The 21,938-nt window shown below is 43.0% G+C and overlaps 1 protein-coding gene across 1 annotated transcript in view; it reads right to left on the bottom strand.

Annotated features, from left to right (window-relative positions):
* Window positions 1-21,580, bottom strand: part of SH3BP1 (SH3 domain binding protein 1) — a 235,619-nt gene extending 214,039 nt beyond the window's left edge. Inside the window, exon 1 of the mRNA XM_078684037.1 lies at window positions 21,193-21,580. Coding sequence (XP_078540163.1) covers window positions 21,193-21,248 — 56 coding nt within the window. The 5' untranslated portion in view covers window positions 21,249-21,580. The remainder of the gene's footprint in view (window positions 1-21,192) is intronic.
* Between the last annotated feature and the right edge of the window lie 358 nt (window positions 21,581-21,938).

Here is a 21,938-nt window from a genome sequence, read left to right as displayed (position 1 = left end):
TTTTTCTTTTTTTAAACGCATCCCATTTTCCTTTAAGGAAAAAGGGCGGCATTTTCTTTTTTAAAGTGCATTATTTAAAAGCTGTCCCAGACATGGAGGTCTGCTGAGCCCAGCAGGCCACCATACCTGGGAGGGCCAGCCATTCCCAATGGGGTCGTACATTGCGAGTGCCTCATGAATATTGATAAGGCATGCAAATTGCGACCCCATTTGGAATCGCAAACAGTGTCTCTGACACTATTAGACATGGCAAATAGCGACTCTCAAATTACGACTCGCAATTGAGCGCAATTTGCTAAATGCCATAGTCGTACATCTGGCCCCTTGTCCTCAGCATTACTAGAGACAGGAAGAGATTCACAGCCAGGGAGGGCTATTTATTCTCTATCTTTCAGGATTTCGCTTGGGAAACCGTTATCAGATTGAAAGAAATGAGAGCTCTGATACCAACATTTATGGTATTATCAAACCTAGTGTCTTTGATAGGTGGGATATCGCTTAGAATTAACTGGCAAAGCACCTTCATAACTTTCTCAGACTCTCTACTGCCTCACTAATTCTTGGATGATAAGCAGTAATTAAGCATGATATGATTTGCAGTGCTAAGCTAGGATTTCTTTTGTCTATGCCAGTGTAAAATGTAAGACGCATGCATGATGTATTGAGGGGAGGAAATTAGATATTAGACGTTAAATCTTGCATGCCGAGGGTCAACCTAACACATCTACAGATGTATTCAAGAGGGCACGTCTAACTCTTTTGGGTTGTCCAGATTTCAAGTTTGACATCTAAGCAAAATGTGGAACACCTATCACCTGGTGGAGCTGAACCAGAGTATGGGAGGAGACCCAGAGGGGAGGGAAGCAGTGGTGTAAAAAAACTTGAGGCGGGGCTGCTCCCCGGCCCATCACCTACCATTTTTGCTGGGGGCCTCCTGGAGTTTGGGCCCTCCTGCATCGCGAGGGCTGCGGGGCTTATGCTATGCCACTGAAAGGGGGGGTACTAGAGGGAGGAGAGAGAGAGGCGGGCCGAGGGATAAAAGTTTGAAAATAGGAGCAGCAATTACTGATGGTACCATGAATAGAAACAACAATGGTTAAAACTGTGTCGTAAAATGTGAATGGCATTAACTAGGGTGGGAAAAAAAATCAAGTGTTCTCTGATGCCTACAGACTTAAGCCGGATGTATTAGCTTTACAAGAAACACATCTTACTAAATCAGAAGCTATGATCAACGAACTGTCTAAAACTAGTTAAAGATGCAGCACACAGAGATTATTTGGGGTAGCCAGTTTCACACACACACACACAATATATATATATATATATATATATATATATATATATATATATATATATATATATATATATATATATATTGCAAACAAGCTCAGAACTGGAAGGCGCTTCCACAAAATCTCCAACGCCACCACAGCAAAGAACACGAGACCCAGTAGTTCAGGTGAGTAGATTCTTTAATCAGCACCTTCGTCAAGCATAACGTTTCGGCCTCCGAAAGGCCTTGGTCACATGACACATAGAGAGCGCGATCAAAATTTAAAGTGCTAGTGCTCTGAATCCACAGCTTTTCATTGGACACTGCCTAGTCTTCCAAATGCTATCGAAGACAGACTTAAAAACACCATTGTACATCTCAGGATAATCCCCAACGATCAATTAATCAAAGTGATTTGTGCATTTAACATTGTGAAACAAACATTTCATATCACGATATTGGTGTTTTTTGAAAACTAGTACTTAAAGTCATAAGCATTGTTTATAACTGGATAATCCATATTGCAAATAAAGACCTCAAGTTCAGAAAAAAACAGTTGACAAATTAATTACTGTATAAAATACCAAGAGATGACTAAACTGATTTATACTAGATCAACTGTGCCATACAAAGATAAATATATCCTAAAGGAATCACGTACACAGTGTCCAACTACTCGTATGCGGAAAGATAACAAAACAGTGAAATTGTGAACATATATCTCATAATTGTAAACATATGTGTGTATTAAAATTGTTTTCTGTATTGCATAGGCTGATCCCAACCTATGCAAGGATGTCGTTCGTTAACTTTCTTTCCAGAACCGAATGTTAACACAGGCTAATAAAAAGTTTTCAACACTAACTACTGCGCCATGAAGTGTCTTAAATACACTAGTCAAATGAGGAGATAACATGATAACCTAAAAACAAGTACACAACGATATTTGTGAAGATAGCAATTACAACAAATAACGCTGCTTCTGTATATCATTCGATTTTTATAGACACGTATACAAATCTTCAGTCGAGTTTAATCCCCAAGGGGATTTGCTGTTCAACTCGATGATGTATTTAGTCTCCAAGGCTCTGAGGATACCCTCTCTATCACCACCTCTTCTTAATGGGCCTACCATGTCAATTGCAAAGTACCTAAGGAGTGCACTGTTGTTGTTGTGACTCTCCTTAAAGTGCCGTGCAACTGGGTACGTGGCATCATTGGTGTTGATGGCTCTGATGTGCTGGAGTACCCTTTTGTGGACCTGCAATTTTGTGCTCCCCACGTATCGCAGGCCACATGGGCACTCCAGCACATACACCACGTACTCGCTTTTGCAGGTTAGCTGCTTTAGGATTTTACGGGGCGTGTCTGAGAACGGAATGGTGTATTCTGTTTTACTCACACCATGCAGGCAAGCTTTGCAACTGGAACATTTCCTGAAGCCCTTGCTTCCTGCTAGCCAATTGCTGGGCGGAATCACCTCAGGACTAGATTTTATTAATGCATCTTGTAAAGATCGTGCTTTCCTGTACGTGATGGCCGGTTTCCTTGGCATATGTTCTCCTATCACTGGATCCAATCTTATAAGATCCCAGTGTCTGTTGACAATTTTTCTTAAGGCCCCTTGTTGCCTGTTGTAGGTCCAAATTAATCTGGTGGGTTGTTTATCACCACAAATGGTAGGTTTCAGAGTTTTCTTGTGAATGAGGGCAGTGTCTCTGGATATAGCATTTGCTTTATTTATAGCAGCGTTGATAATGCTATGGCTGTATCCCCTGGCCAGGAACCTTTGCTTGCTAGCCTCTTGGACCTGTTTACATTGCACTCCTGTACTACATACCCGCCTGATTCTGAGCATTTCCCCATAGGGGATGCTCCTAATCAGGTGGGGAGGATGATGACTCTTAGCATGTAGTACAGTATTGCCTGCAGTAGGCGTCCTGTACATAGTTGTCTCTAACTGACCATCATTCACTTCAATTGAGACATCCAAAAAGTTGGCTTTGTTGTGACTTATTTCTGAGGTAAAGGCTAAATTGTAATTGTTGCAATTCAGTTTTTCGATGAACTGACGGACTTCTGTCTCTCTCTATATATATATATATATATATTGGCGCAAAGAGGGTCTCTATAATATTATACAAAAAAACACTTAAAATATTAAATAGCAAATCAGACCCTGTTGACAGACAATAGCAGAGCAAGCTAATAATGATAATAATGATTGATTTGTTAGTGCGCATCAGTATGTGTCGCACTACGAAAGCCACAACGTTTTAGCCAAAAGGATGCTGGAACTAAGCAAGGATCTATTCTATAATATCCCTTTTATCATCATGGGGGCATTAATTGCATTTAAAACCCAGCAATGGATACCGCAAACGTGGTTTTTAAAAAAAAATATTTGTGGCAAAAATATTAGAGCTAGTATCATTAATGTGATAAAGACATTAGTTTAGTGCTCTGCTCATCCCAACATCTATAGTGGAAATTCAACACCTTTTATACTGTGATCATTCAGCTGTTTCACTTCTGTGGAATACCATAAATCCAGATTTAACGCCAATTTGTGTTTCCCTGAATATATCTTGGAACATGATGATTACATTATTTACAGATGTAGATGGAGGAATTTATCCAAATAAAAAAAGAGGTTGGCTCAACCTTCTATAATCTGGGCACAATTAAAGCGTATATCAGCAGCATCACATGCTCTGTTTTATGGCAAATTATGAAAGCAGAAAGGGAATACGAAATGTTACTTTGCAAACAACTAGATAGATGAATCCAGAAACATTGTAGATTAAATACTGCTCACTTCCATAGCGCCCAGAATACATACTTCAAAATACTGGGTTTACTCTGGCGTATTACTGCAATAGTAACGTTAAAACTTAATAAAAAAGCTTTTCTACATCAAGCCAAATCGTGTGAAATTGGAGAAAAATCTGGCAAACTATTATCTTGTTTAAGTCAATGCGACAACCAAACACCTGTGATTACCCGAGCAATATCACTCCACATTTTACTAGGAGGACTTGAACTACAACAATAGGGTCACACTAAAATATAAAAACAAAAAGCGAGCTACCTAAACTAGGCTATAGGGATAATTAGATGCTCGAAGCAGAATATACATTAGAGAAGGTGGCTACCACTACTCTCAGTCTGCCTGTGGAGAAAGCCCCAGGACCAAATAATATTCCAGCAGAAATGTATAAAGGGATAGCCAATATAGCGTTGCCGTTCATGAGTACTAGAGAACTATTGTGCCACTCTTTACTCATGAATTATTTTTATGATAAGTCAATAATTGTGTGTTGTATTTAGTTAGTCTTTTATGTACAGTGATTTATTGATTTGGTTATAAAAAAAATTATGTATATGAAATTAATGTCTCTTTTTTAATGTAAATGGTAATAAATATCAGAATGTGAATTCATTGGTAGCTCTCTTTCCTTTAATATTTCCGTGTTTATCATTAAACTTTAGTTATGATTGCCTAGGTTGTTTCTTGTCGATTGTTTATCTATCCCTGACCTAGGAATCACAAACTCCATATAACCAGGGGGTCCTTGATAGCTAAACATCAACTTTCCAATAATATGTCCATAAGACTGTAGTTACTGGTCTTGGTTAGTAGGAGGGCGTCGACGTTTCGACTCGACTGTGCTTTGAGGGATTCCGACCTTAGCTGCGAGTCAAAGTGAGTTGCCGAATAACATCACCACGTATATATCCAAGTTAAAATGGCCCCTTCCTTAGTCCGAAGGCCACTCGAAACCGCCAGCCATCTCAGTCGGCATCAATCTAGGACTGAGCCAACCTCTGGTTGGCTCAGTCCTATATACGTGGTGATGTTATTCAGCAACTCACTTTGAAACGGTTTCCACGGCGACATTGGGCCTTCGGAATGTCCAATAAGCACACCTGTGAGGCCAGGCTTGGCTCCAGGTCAAGGTTGCAAACATACAGTCCTGATGAAGACTCGCAGCTAAGGTCTGAATCCCTCAAAGCACAGTCGAGTCGAAAAGTCGACGCCCTCCTACTAACCAAGACCTGTACCTACAGTCTTATGGTCATATTATTGGAAAGTGCATTAAGTACACATTTGAAATTTACAGATTACTTGTAAATCCAATTTGGACAGGCTTGTAATGGCTGTTTTTTGTTACCAGTAATTGTAAAATATCGAACATATTACCTTTATTCTTTGATTCAATCTTTCACCTCCCACCACTACTACCCTCCCTTTTCACCTTTTTCGCGCGCAACCTTTAGTCATTGAAAAAGTTTAATATATATTTTTTGATTCATGCAAATAAATACTTGGTATTTAACTACAGAATTTGGCGCTTTTTGCTTGTGTGGTCTATGAACTTTTGTATATGCATAGGATCTTTGTTAGATTATTAAATAATCAGGTTATAGTGTTTTCACACAACCTTCATTGTTAAACCTTTTTGAATTGTGGTAACGGACCATTGTTTTCATTCCCGATATCTAGGAATAGTCATCGCACCAGCTTTCAACCAATGTTTTGCGCTCAACCCTCTTGCTTAATTACAACAGATTAAAGCGTCACTGGATAAATGGGTGCACCTTCAATTTCATTACTCAGCTAAATGAGTTCTCTAATATTTACGTGCCCTACCCTTATAAGTACATAAGACCTATTACAGACAACTGGATGCTATTATATCCAAATTTATGTGGAAAGGGAAAATTGCACGCAGATCTATTAAATTATTACAGCTTCCCTTAACTAAAGGGGAATGGGCTTTCTTGGATTGGTGTTTATACCATTAGGGGAGCCTCAGCAATCGGATCAGACTTTTGTATTCTGGAGAGCCAGCTAACTGGTTGTATATAACATCTCATGGAAACAGTATGCACAATGAAGGAGGCAAATTCACAGCTGCAAATATTTCAAGAAAATTAGATAAAAACATTTAGAGATCTGAATAAGATTTGGAAGGACATTAAATGACACTTACAAATACCCAACCTCTATACTTATGCAAGGGTATGCAATAACCCCAGTGGTGGCTGCCACTGAGTAGCACGGGTGAGGCGGGGGGACTGTAAAAGAAATGAAAATGTGATTTACCTTGCTGCCGGACCAACGCCTTGCGTCGTCCTCTGAAACAGGAAGCACAGGAAGCTAAGACAATCACAACACTACAACGCAGCAATGAGATTGGTCTGAGCGCGGTGGATCCAGTACATGTTCCTCACCCGGCTGTGTACTGTAGCCCGGTGGGGAACATGCAAACAGTGCAGGACTGTTTGGCCGGCCAAACCGGCATGCTCACTTAAGTGCCCACCATACTTTCCCTCTCTGGCTGTGACGTCAGCCAAGCCCCAGAAACTGCATGACAAAGGGAAAATAAAACAATAATAATGGTGTGTTATCATTTTATTTTTCCTTTTACCACTGCAAAAAATGCAGTGGGGTGAGATTCCTCTGTCTTATCTGAGTAGCCGCACCTGAATAACCTTGAACATTTACATATCTGTACTTCAGAACATGAGCTGTGTTGGGGTTGTTTACCTGGGAGACCTCTTCAATAACAGTAGGCTCCAATCATTCTTAGACAGACGACTTAACCCCTTGTCCGCGGTGGTAATTCCGCCGCGGCGCTGGGGGGGAGGAGGGCCGTGGGCTGTGCCAATGACGGAGTGGTTCCGTCACATCCCCGCCCGCCTAATAGAACGCGGCGCGCAGGCGCAAAATCAACGCCGCGCAGGCGCAGCGGCCGGGCCATGACGGAACCACTCCGTCATTATCACAGCCCACCCGTGGCTGGTGACGGAGTGGTTCTGTCACCAGCATAGAAGGGGTAAAATTCTCACTACTTCACAATTAATTTTTTCATTATGTACAATTTGAAGCATTCTTGCTTAAGAAGGATTTTGAACAGACACCCCCACTGACTCAACATGAGTATGCAATGATGCTTTCATGTCCGAACCACTTCAATATTGCAACAACACACTCCTACTGATGCAGCTTCAGACTGATGACTTGGAGAAGTGGGCTGACAGATGATCGGAGATATTGGGAGTGGCAACCACAAGCCAGGAGCTTGCCCACACTCTCAATCCTCTTTGTAAAATTATCACTGCAACGAAGTACCGTGCCTATATGTATCATACGATGTTTGATTTCTCTGTCACTCTCTCTCAACTTAGCAAATGGTATAAAACACATAATTGTACACGAGGATGCAGATGCAAGACATATGTTTATCATATGCCCCAGTTTAAATGGATTTTGGACCTTTATTATCAATATAATTTAAGTTATACAACCATCCCTTATCATCCTCACCCCTAACTCAATCATGTTGGGTACAAAGACAGAAGACTGGGGTTTTCTTTATGCAATGACTAGTGCTAGGTTGATAATTGCTAGGAAATGGAACTAGAAGCTGCAACCACATTTGAGGAATGGTGGAGGGAATTTAAGCAGGTTAATGAACTTAATATCGGATAGATAAAGTGCGTGGATCAACTCTGAAGTTCATTCGAATCGGGGGGGGGGGGAAATGTGTCATTATTTAGTACACTGAATAAAATATTAATAACATTTGGAGGTAAATGCAGTATGCTCAACTAATTAATGATTATTGAAAATTGTATTCATTTGCTGCCTTCAAACTCGACTATTTCTGTCTTTTATCAGTTTTTTGTATTGTGTGCGCCTTAAAAAAATAAAAAAATAAAAAAGGGTGACACAGTGGGTGACAGTGATGAATAAGGTTGAATATGTTCTGGTGTGTGTCTTGAGCAAGATGCACAAGGCTGAGCCAGTGCAGCAATGTCAACATGGCGGCCAGGTTTGAGGGCACTTCTGAGGTTCAGGGTTAGCCAGAGCAAGAGAAGATGGGGCCGCATTACTTTAGGGTTCAGTAAATATTCAACCAATCCGAACAGTTGATTCTTTCAGCCTCGTTCCCAAGTCCCAAATGAATCTATATTCTTCTTGTATTGAGAGTTATCAGCAAAGTCCAGTGGCATAGCTTCCATTGGTTCAGAAGGAACAGTGGTTCAGAAGCCTTCAGGACTCTGATAATTGCTTTATTTTATAACTCAAACAACAGCCCGAGGGTCCATTCCCTTCCTTGCACTAGGGCACGTAAATAAACAATCTACACTACTGCTAAATCGAAATTACAACAGCAGCAGTAACTCAGCGGATCTGTGATGTCACCCAGGGACTACATCTGCATCTCTCAGTGGACCATAACGCTTTTGTTGTTTCCTCTTTGCTATCAAAGACCGCATCAGTGGACTGGGTGGGTTTTCTATCTACTTGGATCATGCTATCTCTGCCACTGACAAAAATGTAGTATTTTTTTCCCCTCCAAAACGTTCCTTAACCAATTATTCTACTGGGGCTTGTCCTGTGCTATCAAGGCCATGTTACCTTATTTTTAAGTTCAACTTTATCCCTTTGGGCATCTTTGTATCTGATGCAGTGAAGTTAAAACCAGTGCCAAAAAGGGAAGTTGACAAGGGCCCAACCTTGTGTTAGGGGCTTTTTGACAGCACTACTGATCAGCAAAAACTCCTAACTTTTCAGGTAGCTTCCGCTTCAACTTCATGGCCAAACAGGTAAAGGAGCAGTGTGGTGTTGGGCACGTAGAGCAATGTCTTTTGCCTGGGAATGTAAGGTGAACGCCTGATTGGATGGAAGTTTCAGGGAAAAAGCAGTTGGAGTTGGGTCTGTGTCTTGTGCCGGTGTGTACCGAAAGCTAGTAAATAAAAGTATTTGCTGAACACTGTTGCGCTTGCTGCTGTTCTTACCGGTTGGATGTCGCAACTCTGACTTGCGTCACAAATGGAATGCAGACTTAAGGCCTGATTTAGACTTTGACGGACCGACTTACTCCTTTAAAAATGTGACTGATTTACCATCCGCCGTATTACAATCCCATTATATACTATGGAACTGGCAATTAAACGGACGGAAAATCAGTCATGTTTGTGACAGAGGAACCTGTCTGCAAACTCTAAATCAGGACGCTAACACTGATGTGCAAAGTTAAAATGTCTGATAGGAGCATATTTGCCGAAATGAAAACTTGGATCTACCTCGTGGTAGGCTAGCGGTACCCGACAAGATGCCTTAAAGTTAGTAGGCGTCAGTGGAGAGTCAGTTACCGTGAACTCTCTGATTGAGATGAGGATGTGTCCGGGCAATAGTATTCTGGATGTGTTTTCTGGTCACCTTTTCAATTCCTTAGGTCCAGATAGATTTGTGGCATTCAAACCATCAAAGAAATACACACCCTGACCAAGTTAGAATGATCTAGGAAGGGGCAAAATTGTTGACACACTTCTCAATCTGACGAGCTGGAAATAAAAATTTTAGCAACTGTAGTGGCACGTGCTGCACAATTCCACTTATGTTGGGAACCTATATCACTAGACAAATATATAAGTTAAGGGCTGATGGTCACAGTTTACTGTTCAAAGAAAAAAGAGGATAGCAGAGCAATCTCTGGCTTAGAATTTGATTACAGAGCATGCCTTCAATTCAACTGTTGTAAACCAAATTTAGCAGTTGTCACATCCAGATCTCCGTCCATCCAAAATATATTTTAAATATATCATAGCAAAACGGAAGGGAGAATCAGGTCTGCTAAGGGTTTCCAATTTGTATTAAAAACAGAGGCAGGAGACATTCTTATGAACATCTCATGGGTTGGGCCTGGGAGAGCACCTCAAAAGATGGACTATAAACTGACCATCAGCTTGCAGAAAGAAAGGCGACCTGTCAACAGCCACGATTCCTGGCCTTGAGTGATCTCAGTGGAGTGCATGGTCACTGGATTGGAATTCAGCTACTAGAGCTAATAAAATTAGCACATAGTCTATGCCACCGTCTCACCGCATTCTGGTCCAGCTTTGAGCCAGAGACAATTCCATCCATCTACCGAGCCTGAAACTTATCAGGGAAGTCAGAAGTCTCTTGGAAACCTGTAAGTGATGGTCACTCTATTCCACAAGTCGTAAAACTATGGACTTTGGGAGATTAGTCTGAAAATGTCTGACCACTACATTCTAGTGGGAAAATGTTTGGTGCAAAGGAATACTTGATAGTCAGGAGGATGCTGTTTGCCACATGAGCTCCTGGTGATTGTACATTAGCAAGAAGGCCACGATTCACAGTGGACTCCATATTCTGCAGGTTACAAAGAAATTAAATTACGAAGTGGTCAACTAACTACAGGCAGCAAATATGCATAGTGCCTCAGGGATCATTTAGCAATCCCTCAGTGTGTTGCTGCCAGGTTTTGAAATCATAGCTCACCTCAAGCAGCTGCTGTACAAGGTAGAAACCTCCTTCCACAAGTCTCACCAGTCTGAGTCCAACCTATGGAATCATTCTGAACCAATGTATGTAACATTAGCCCTCGTTTTTATCATTATAATTTATACTCAGGTTAAATGAAATTGAAAATTGTATTTGCTGATAAAGTTTGTAGCATCTCTAGAGGACTTAAGAATCACCCTTTGAATACCCGTGTTTTTGCCTTGCCTAGTGGCAATGGATACATCTTACCTAGATAAAGGGAATTTTTTTTTTTTACAAGATGGTTTTGTGTTGTTGCTGATAATACTAAGCCTACATTTCTTCTGAGTCAAACACCTTTGGAGCTGACTACATTTCCTGCTCTATCTTTCGGTTCTTTTTTAGTTTGTGGTTGCTTTTCATATATTGTCATATTGGCACAAGTGCTCCCTCTACTAAAGAAGCCCTTCTCCGAACAAGGGGATTTGGGGAACTTTCTCCAGCTTACAAATGTGTATTTGGTAAGCCTGGGCAGAGTTTGTGGATTTCCGCTATGCGGAACCTCGTGAAGTGCAAAAAAAACTATGCCGCGCTACATGGAGCTCCGCAGGCGGTGGAGTGAGTTAGAAAAATTATCGTTTGTGGTAATTTTCAGCGCCCGGTGTTTGTCCTTGCTGTGAAATGATCATGAATGGCACCATGCACATCAAAGTGGGCCCTACTTCCTTTCTGCCGCTCGAGTAGAATGGACGGTTTCTCAACACGAGCTGTAGCGAGCATACGCGGCCCCTCCCATTAGAAATCCGACAGCCCGCCATTCTGAAATCTTGCTGGGAGGTTGATTGCGCTCGCTCGCACCAACTTGACATTGACGAGCGCAAATGAGGAAAAACCTCGCCGGGAGTAGGATTTTCCTCACTCGTGCTTGCCAACATGACGCGGTGTGTGGAAAACTCTGCAAATTCCGCAAGCGGAGCGGATTTCACCGCCCAGACTTAGTATTTTGCAGAAAAGTGGTTAAAAATGTGTTTTGCTCCTAATTTTTTGACAAGTATAATCTCATAATTTTCTTTGCCATTGGCCATACTTTGGTCTTCATGCAGCGTTGCGTACAGCCTGACACTTTACCCGTGCACTGGATGGGGAGAACACATGTCTGCTTGTGCACCTGAAACTATTAGCCACCAGGCAGCATTTTAGGGGTACATATGGAAATTGACAGATCTGCTTGGAAGTGGTTCTCCACATTCCAGGTGGAATGATTTTAGGAGGGCCATATATACACCACGCTCACTGACTGCCTCTCTCTCCGAATTGCTCTATGGCAAATGTGTATTGCATTTGGAGCCTCCATGCCAGGGTACAATGATACTGTCCTACTGGCCAAACCCAGATGAAGACTTTGTCCGAACTAAAGTGAATGAAGAACCACTGGCCAGCAAAGAGGTTAATATCACTGGTTAATGCATGACCCCAATCCCAACTGGTAAGTATGGCGTGTAACTGAGGCTGTAGTTACACCACTCAAAACCAACCCATTAACGGGGAGCTTATTAGAGGGTACATTTCACCCCTGGTTAGACTACCGAGTTCTGTGAAGTAGCCAATGTTACATGCAATGTACAGAAATTAGTTCTCTATTTCACAGAATCATTCAAAGTTAGTCCATTAGCACCAGATCTGTGCCAGATTTTGTGAATAACCACAGACTAAGCAAATGAGTTCCATTTGTGTCAATTGTATGTAAACTTAGACTATGTAGATATCTTGAAAATCTGCCACAGATCCTTCTCACATAGATCCATACGGGCCATTCTATCACAGAACACATAGTGTGTCAGAAGAGGCGTATCCAGTCGAAATCCCAAAGAGACTAGTGAATGCAATATTAACAGGATAACCACTCAGTATGTGTAGACATGTATTTATTTTATATATTTGAAAAGTTTTATATAGCGTGAACAAGACCTGTCAGGGTATCAGAGTGCTGTACATCGAAGTAGACAGGTTAGCTGGTGAAGGAGAAAATAATAGACATATAGAATCAGTGTATGTAAATTTAGTTTGTTTGGACATCCTGAAAATATGGCATGGATCGTGCCCACTTGTCCTCATCCTGGGCATCTCTGTCACAGGTTCTTGAGGGTGTCAGAAGTAGACCGGTATAATATTTTCAATACAGTAAAATTGCTTCACATCTATGACATACAATTCAATTTTTCACAAATCACGTTTTCATTTGTCCTCATACATCAAAAACATGTATAAGAGTAAAAATAATAAAGTAAAAACACAGAAACTGTATGGGATAAAAATGTAAAAAGAAATTCGGATAGGATGGTAACTGAATGGAAAGTAAAAAATAAAGAACTGATTTTGTTAGGGGTTAGCAAATCTAAAAAAATGTTGCACAAGATCTATCGACCATTATTGCTAGGGGGACACCGAATACTAGCAGCGTTTGGGCTAAAACTATTCCAACAATGGAAGGCAGCTGAAAAAGAACTGAATATGGACGATACAGTGAACATATTGAAAAAATATCGAAATTTTCAGGGTTTACACAGAAATTTGCAAAAAACAGATGACGGCCAAACAAACCATAGCAAAAACTGCCAAAAAGCCATTCACTACTGATAGCACATGCTCCCTAGTCTGTGATGAGTGAGAAAAAGACACTTAATGCAAGATTCTGCAGGCAGAAGACAATGTTTGGCCACCACTGCCAACCACCTGGCAAGAAGCCAACAAACTGAAAAGCACACACTGCAAAAATGCAGATTCAAAAAAACACACATAGCTCTGTAAATAAAAATGGGACTTACGTCTAAACCCACAATAAAACATATGCCCCATGTATGTCAGAACTAGAATTAAATAGTAAATTCACCACTCTTAAAAAAAGGTGGGTGAAATTGGTTGATTTTTTTTATAGAAAACAGGTACAGATTTTTGCAGGGCAGTATAACTGTATGTGCGATTTTAGGTCTTTATTTATTTCTTTACAACGCTTGGTTTTTCAGTCGATGTTTTCATAAGGAACCACAAATTGTTCTTGTGTAATTTGATGACTTGAGACCAGAGATAATGAGGCCTAGGATGTGATACTCTTTAAGTGGTGGAAAACCTGTCTCTAGTATTTACCAGGTGAGTATGGTATGTAACCTATGCATGATGATGTCATGGAAGTGGTACGTCAGCATAGGAAAAGATTTACACAATAATGGGTCACACCCTATGATTTAAGTGCAAGGCTATGATACGAACTATGTTCAGGTGAGAATGAGACGACATCTTTCGCAACACAGGAAGGATCACTCATGACTCATTAACTGACAACCAGCTTGGAGGACACATCTTACACCACACTGCCTTATCACATTTTCTAAGTCCTTACAAATGAGGAGGTAAAGCAGGCAGAATGAAAACAACATAACCTCATCACAGCTGGAGCCTACCCGTTAGAAGGTGCCGCCTAATTGCCGCACCTTAAAGAAGGGTACAGCGGCCATTTTGAGCAGAACAGAAATCACATCTGTACCAAAGGAAGTACTAGGGTCAGGGGTTGTACCCTATCTGATTTTGAACCCCACACCCCCCAGAGGAACATTCTGGATGATAATGAACCTAATCAGAGTGAACCTCTCTATCTGGGATCTTTCATTTCTGTTGGTATCTCTGAAGGAGATCATAACTACTGTTGACCCGCTAGTACTGAATTGGAGCTGGTTGACGGCTCTGCGGGCCACTGACATTTTGTGGACTGGTACTTATTTTTCCTCATCGGACAATATCCCGAGAGGAAGAGAAGGAAAGAAATTCAAAGCAGAAAGCCGGAGGAAGAGAAAGACAGAAAAAACATCACAAAGGGAGAAAGCAGGAAAGTGCGAGAGTGAGATAAACGGGCCGGTAGTGGACTGGAGAGGCCTATGGTGGATTTAGGATTACGCAACCTTGGAATTCGGTGCACCGAAATTCAGTTTCACCAGCAGCGGGCTTCTGAGCAGAGCCATCGGTGCCAGCACTCTTTCGTTTACACGTTAATCTTGGTTGCCCACCAGATTTTTATACACATCAGTAGCTCTGATGGATGCCTATTTTGAAGTGCCATTCCACCCAGAAGTTCATAATTTCCTAAGGGTGGTCATCCCCTCAAGACCCTTCCTGCTATCATTTCTTCAACTGAATTGAAGGCCAGTGAGTCTTCTGAAAGGTCTTGGAACCTCTGGTGGGTCTCCTGCTCCCGAGAGGGGTGCAGGTGTATCTTTAGCTGGGCAATCAGTTGTCAATTCATATTCTTTTTCCCTGTTTCTGGCACAAACAGGCATGGAGTGCAGAGTACTCCAGTCTTTTAGGTGAATAAGCATGAAGAAATCAAACATGCCAATTTGCTGTCTGAGGGAGTTCATCAGTACTGTATCAGTACTGTGATACCTCGGAGGGGCGGTTTTTTTTTACTACCAGCCAAGACCTCAAGCTCAGAACTTGGCTGAAGCAGCTCCTGAGGCTGAACAGGGTCCATGTCAGAGAAGAAGATTGTAGCCTGCCTGCCTGTTCCTGGGCCCCAAGGCCAGATCCAATCTCAAGCCTCTAGACCAGCACATTTTGGGGCTTCAGGATCTGGTTTCACAGAACTATGCTCTCCCTATGACTCTGCCTCCTTCATTGATTCTTTCTCACCAGTGGTGGTTATTGAAAGCCGGTCTCGGTGTAGGGATCAAGCTTTGATCCCCGTTTCCTCCGTTTATGAAAAAGGATGCTGTGCCAGTCTATCGGGTTGGGGAGGAGGAGGGACACTCTAGACTCAGCTCAGAGTCTGTAGTTTTGAATAATAGTATGAAGCACACGCCATTCAAATCAGTTGCAATTTCGTTGAAAAACAGTTCGAACTGGTAATGAGAGAAAGAGAGTTCTTTGTCTTGTCTTCAATGGTTGTGTTTATTTTCTTCAGATGACCTTCCTTTAGCCAACCCGTGTTTTGTCGTTTCTGGGAGATATCCCTGCGGATTCATCAGGGCTAGAATTAATACAGATACCACCATCGTTTTGCGATATTTTGACACAATATAAATATAGAGGGTTACAATGCACGCTCTTTTGCAATGTTAGAAGTACTTGGAGCACAATCACACTCAGTGTGTATCTTGGTTAACATTACAGCGTGGTCAGGGACTGTGGTTTGTTCAGGGGCCCAAGATGTCTTCAAGTTAGAGAGAACTGAAAGGCTATTCGGGTGGGCCTGCAAACATTTCCCGTGCAGATCAAGGGGAAGGCTCATGTGGTGAAGACAGACAACCATGTTACAAGATCTTAAATCACCCAGAGGGGAGACGGGGAATCACCCTTCTTGGCTCTCCTGCCGCAAACCCTATTGACATGGGCTGAGACTCGCTTGCATTCTACAGGCCTCTTACTTGCCATGGGGAACGAATGCTCAAGCCCGCTGCCTGAGCCAAGCCTCCCCATCCTCGCTGGACGTCTTTCTCAGCCTCGAGGTCTTTCAGGAAATCAATAGATAGTTTGGGCTTGTCTTGGGTGGACATGTTTCCTCCAAAGTATGCTCTGAAGTCAGTATTTTGCATAAAGGGATGGAGGAGTGCACACTCTTTCCTTTCAGTAGTTTCAGGGGAAATTGTTGGCCTTTCCCCAAATCTCTTTTCTGCTCTAGGTTCTGACCAAAATCAGGAGGAACAGGTCCTTGATTATTCTGGTACCCATCTTCTGCCCCCACACGTCCTGGTTGTCTGTACTCCAAGTTATGACAGTCGGGCAAGAGCAGGATCTTCCTCTGTCTTCTCTGACACAGCAGTGGCCAGTCCTGTCCGTCAGCCAGCTGCCCGCTTACGGTTGACTTGACTTGGTTTTGAGTTAGGGCTGGCTACCTCTTCTCTTTGTGCCCAACTGACAGTGATCTGTACATTTTAAAAACCTTGGGAGGCTTTGCCCTCTTTTGAGGGCTATGCTTCTCATGTTTTATGGGGGATTGAACTGGCTTGCACTAGGGTGTAGCCTATGGTTCTTTCCTTGGATCTTTCTCAGTATCTAGGGTTCCGATGAGTGCTTCTTTTGAATTTTTTGTGGCGGCCCGTTATGAAAGTTGTGAACTGAAAGGTGGCGATGTTGGTGGTAAACAAATCTACCAGATGACTGGGGGGATTTTAGACTCTTATCTTCGGAGCAACACTTGAGGCTAGTCCCTAAAGGGCTAGTGTTATACGCCTCTACTTCTTTTAAGTATATAGCTTTTACCCCGTTTAAACCTTTCTCAGAACATTGCTTTATCTATGTTAGCTCTTAGTATTTAAAACATCTCAGCCTTATTTACAGTTCCAATTAGAGCATGGGGCAAGGCGTTGTATCCTCCTCTTATGATTGGGTACTCTTCCTTTAGCAACTCTTATAGCTAAGTGGCAACTCTTATAGCTAAGTGAGAAGGCACAAATAATTCTAAAGGCATATGTGATCTATGCAAAGGCGGCCAACAAGATCTGCATCATGTTTTATTAATTTGCCCCAACCCAAGTTTGGTAGAGGCTAGACGACGGTTGATATTGCCTATTCAGTTAAGATACAATGCCATGTTAGCTTAAGATCTAATTTTGCTGTGTAACTCTGCTGCTAATGAATTTGTCTGTTATCTCTTGTTTACATTTTTTTTAACGTTTTTTGATGTTATTTTAAAATCTTATAATTTTAGCATTTCTATTAACTGTATAAAATATGTTGTATAAAATAGTACTAATTAATCATTTAAATTAGAAATTCAATAGTTTTATTCATGCCCCAAGAATAATAATTTTAAATATCTGTATTTGTTGATCTTTTGTGAGGTCTGAATCAAATAAAAAAAAATTTGAATTTTACGTTAGAGCCTGAAACTGCTGATCCACCTTTTAATTTGCTCAATGTAGATCAGGCAGTTAGAATTTATTTGGTCCGCCTTGAGCCATACTGTGAGACGGATGCTCCGTTTGTGTCTTTGGTCTTGGACATATAGCGAATAAGCCTACTGTCCTCGCTGCAAGTGGATGGATTCCTTTCCCAGTTGCCTTTGCTTATGCTAGTTCAAGGGTTAACCTTCCCTCTTCTGTGAAGGGATGGCAACCTCGTGGGCAGAATGCAAAGGTGTTTCCATGATTGATATATGAAGTGCAGCTACATGGGTTTCTCAGCACACCTTACTTCACCCTTCAAACTGGATGTCTGTGGATTCATTTGGGACTGCTGTGTTTAGCTTAGCTCCCTTCTTGACTGATTAAGCTATTCTGTTTTTGGGAGTCTGCACTGACATCTGTTCACTGAATTGCGCACTACTTATCTGTACCATATACTCACTTTTTGGCTCGCTATTGCCTCATTTGGGACGAGAAAGAGTGAGTAAAGAAGACTGAACATGGGAATGTAGTGGTAATGCCCAGATTATCTACTGGTAATCTTCATTACACCGAATCCTACTCTTCCTCATCCCTCAGGGTGGAGTGAGTGATCCATGGTCCTCTTTTATGGGCAGGATGTTGTAACGGGGCAGTGCCTTCTAATTGACAGGCTCCATTTAAGGTGGCACTATCATACATGGCAACATTTAGAAACAAGAAAGAGGGAGAAAGTGAAAAAAATAATGGAGTATTAATTTTCCCCATTGACTAATACTAAAACTCAGGCTAATTTAGGAGGGATTTAAACACAGAAGAGCAAAGTTTTGTTCATGAAGAAGAAGAGAGGAAGACAAATTGGATATAATGAAGATTTCCAGACTACGAAAGTAAAAGTGAACTCAGAGGAAGAGGAGAAAGGGAGGGGAGACATACAAGTAAGCAGACCGAGAGGCAGGTGAAGGGTATGAGTGGCTAACAGACAGGTTCTCCAGTCACGGGCGTAGCTTCAGGAGGGGTGTTTGGGGTGTGAGAGCCCCCTCAAATAAATGCTTACTTGGCTTGGTAGTTGGGTCTGAGGGCCCAGGATCGGGTCTGCTATGCCTGTGTTGGTTTTTTGCACATGTTTAATTGGGAAATACGAGATTCTCACCCCCTAAATCTCACCGACTAAGCTACGCACTGGTCTCCAGTTTAGTTAACATGAGAAATTGAGGATTTGGGGGCAGTCGACCACTAGGAGGTCTGCCCCCTGGGTTTTCTTGGGGAAGTAGTGCAGTCCAGAGGACCACACGTGGGTTTTGGACTAGTTTTGGGCTGATGTGTAGCCCAACAGATATAGGGGTTCCATTTTGTGTGCCAGCCACAGGGGAAGCTATGTATTCAGATGTCGCTTGATCCTGGTGCACTAGCGGTTGGCTGATAAGTTGCTATGATTTGCAGAAGTTTATTGTTTGTCAGTGCCCGTTCAGGCTGAAGGGGAACGGGTAGGAAGTTCTGGATGACATAGGAAGTTCAAAGTTAGGTAGGAAGTGCAATGAGGTTCAAAGGGTAGTTGAGGTATGAAAAGGGAACGGATTTTAGAGATCCCGCTAACATCTGAGCAGCTCTGATGCAAGTATGTTATTCAGGTTTGAAGTTGTTATGGGGAGGGTTAATTTAGGGGTGGGGTAGTTTATCGTAGGTGATTAAAGATGTATAGTGAGGTTATAGTTTTGTAAGGCAAAGGAAAAGGTTATGTTGTAAAATGCACTTGTTTCAATAAAGTGCCTTTTTTCACACAACCCTGGCGTTAATGGTCTGGCAGCCCCCTCTTTCCCAAAAGAAGTAGAGATGTAGTGAAAGGAAAATAGAAAAGAGAGCGAGCTGGAGGTCGGAGAGGCAGAGGTGGGCGAGAAAGTAGGACAGTGAGAGGAAGTGAGTTTGGGGAGACCAAAGGGTGAGAGAAAGGGGGCCAAAGAGGTATAAACGGGGACACCTACAACACCTGCATTGGGGGTGCATACCTTTCTGTCCCTAAAACAATTGAGTGTAGGGCCTAATAATTCTCCAAGATACCCGAGTCGGGTGGGGGTGCTCACCACACTGCAGATAGCCCCATCATTTTGCATGACATCACTGCAGGGGGGTTGTGGGGAAAAGGTGAAACAGAACAGATAGCTGGAGGCGGCAAGTGGGAGAAGTTTATGACGGAGATAGGCACGTGGGCGAGCCAGAAGAGAGAGAGACACAGTGAGAGAGACGTGTGGGAGTGAGAAGGTTGGGAGAGCAGAAAAGAGACTCAAGAAAGTGAAGGAAGCAAGCCGTGAGACAGAAGGAGAGAAAAAGAAGGGAAATCACAGGAATAAGTAGGAGAAAGAGAAATGTGGAAGAGGCAGCAGAATAATGAAAGGGAGAAAACAGCGGACTGAGGAAGAAAACTTGGAACGAGCTGCACAGTGACCAATAAAAGTGAAGACGGTAGATTAGAAATAAGGTGGAGAGAAAGCTGTAAGCAAGAAGGCGGGCAGGTGGTTCGATCTCACACATTATGAAGTATGAGAGAGGCAGGTGTAAAACAGATCTAAGCCAAGATACGAGGGTTCAGGAATCCGGGTGTTTTGCCAACAGCGCGTGCTGGAACTTGCTGGCCACACTCATATTAAGAAAAGTAAAAAAACAAGTTCTACAAAAAGGAAACAGGTGGCCTGGTCATACTCATCGTGACAGTTGGTATATTGGAAACGCAAGTGGCCATAGGGAAAAGACTGAGACTGGTGGGAGAAAATCCAGTTAGAGAGAAAGCATCAATTAATGGTGAGGGGAAGACGGAGGGAGAAGAAGATAGAAAGAAGGAGAGAGAGAGTTTGTGGGAGAAGGAAAGTGTCAGGTGGGAGAGATGAGATAGAAAGGTTATAAGTGAACCACATCATCAACCAGGTCTGACTTTTACCAAGCACCTATCTGCATTCTGGGACTTGTAGTCCGACAATTACAAAGGGAGGCTTGCAACTACAAGCCAGTCAATACAAAATGTCGGGGAATTAAAAAAACACAAGATTGGGTCAGCAGTAGCACATGACAAGGAGCCCTAGGCAGCCCTCCTAGAGAAATAAATAGTTGGCAGGGTGTCTTATTTGTGGCCGCCCTTTCTGTATTTACTTTGATCTCTGGCTTGGCTAATCAGACAGTGTCTACAGCTGCCCCTCGCCTGGACTCTCACGCCAAGGCCACCATATGCTCCTGTCAGCCTGTGTACGCCGAGGTGAGACTGAGGTGTGAGCTACAACGGTGCCAGGGTCCACAGTCAACGAGCATAATAAATACCGACTAAACATATTTCAACTTGTGACCTCTCCTCATACACAGAGCTCTGCTTTCAGCACATTAACCCCGTGCCCTCAAATACCTTACTAGCTCTGGTCCACGTGACTTGAAAGTTTCACACAGATTTCTGCATCGGGCACTTTAACCCCCTCAGCCACGAATACTGGGAGGGAGCCCTGCTAAACGAAAGTTACGTAAACATGCATGCCAACATTTTACAACAGGGAAGTGGGATATTTACCAACAACAAAAAATCGGGGCCGCGTATTTTCCCACATTGATTTCTATAGAAACAAAGGCGATTTCAGGCTGGGGAGAGCTAAAAGAAAGCCGGGTTTGCTGATTAAATCGGGAGCCTACTGCCTAAATCGGGTCCAGTGGCATATATGCATAAACACCTTCGCAGCAGGCGCAGTAACCCCCTCAGCTCCTACCTGCCCGCGGTGTGATTGGTCAGCTGCCGCATGCGGTTCAGGTGTTTCTTCATCATGGCTCGGCTCGGCTAGGTCCGCTCCACGGGTCCGCTTCGGGAGCAGGGTCAGCCCGTCATGTCAGCCCAGGGAGGTCCGGTGCCTGCCGCCGAGGGAGCGCTGGCCGCCTCCCTCTGGTGCTGTCAGCGGAGCGCGGTCAGAGCACTTCCCCTCGCATCGCACACTCCCTGCGGGCGAGACAGGCGTGACCGAGGGAGGAGACAGGCAGAGACCGCGCGGGAGGCGAGAGCCTGCCTGGGGGGAGACAGGCGTGCACTCCCCGAGAGACCGAAACAGCCCTCAGAGAGAGCCCAAACTACAGCCGCCTCCCTGAGGGAGAGACTGGTGTAGCGTAGGTAGATGAGGGAGGGACCGAGAATCCTGGGGGAGAACGAGAGAGTCAGCCTTGGGCCGATGGAGGGTGGACCCTGAGAGAGACGGAGAGTGCGAGAGACACAACTAACTCCCTGTGGGCTGAGGGAGAGGAAAAAAGAGACGACTCTACCGGAAGCGTCGGAGCAAACCCGACTCCTGATAGGAATTCAGTTTGTTAAGATTAAATCCAAACTCTCCTCTGCCGATAGAGAGGACTTAATGTGAGGGTTTAAGCGAGACTGGCCTCTGTCAAGAGATAGGACTTCCGTCTGTGAGGGTTTAAGCGAGACTGGCCTCTGTCAAGAGATAGGACTTCAGTCTGTGAGGGTTAAATA

Source organism: Lissotriton helveticus, chromosome 1_1 (assembly GCF_964261635.1).
Source record: "Lissotriton helveticus chromosome 1_1, aLisHel1.1, whole genome shotgun sequence".
In the NCBI taxonomy this organism is placed as follows: domain Eukaryota; kingdom Metazoa; phylum Chordata; class Amphibia; order Caudata; family Salamandridae; genus Lissotriton; species Lissotriton helveticus.
Note: the sequence above shows the minus strand (reverse complement) of the source record. Positions and strands in the feature narration are given on the sequence as shown.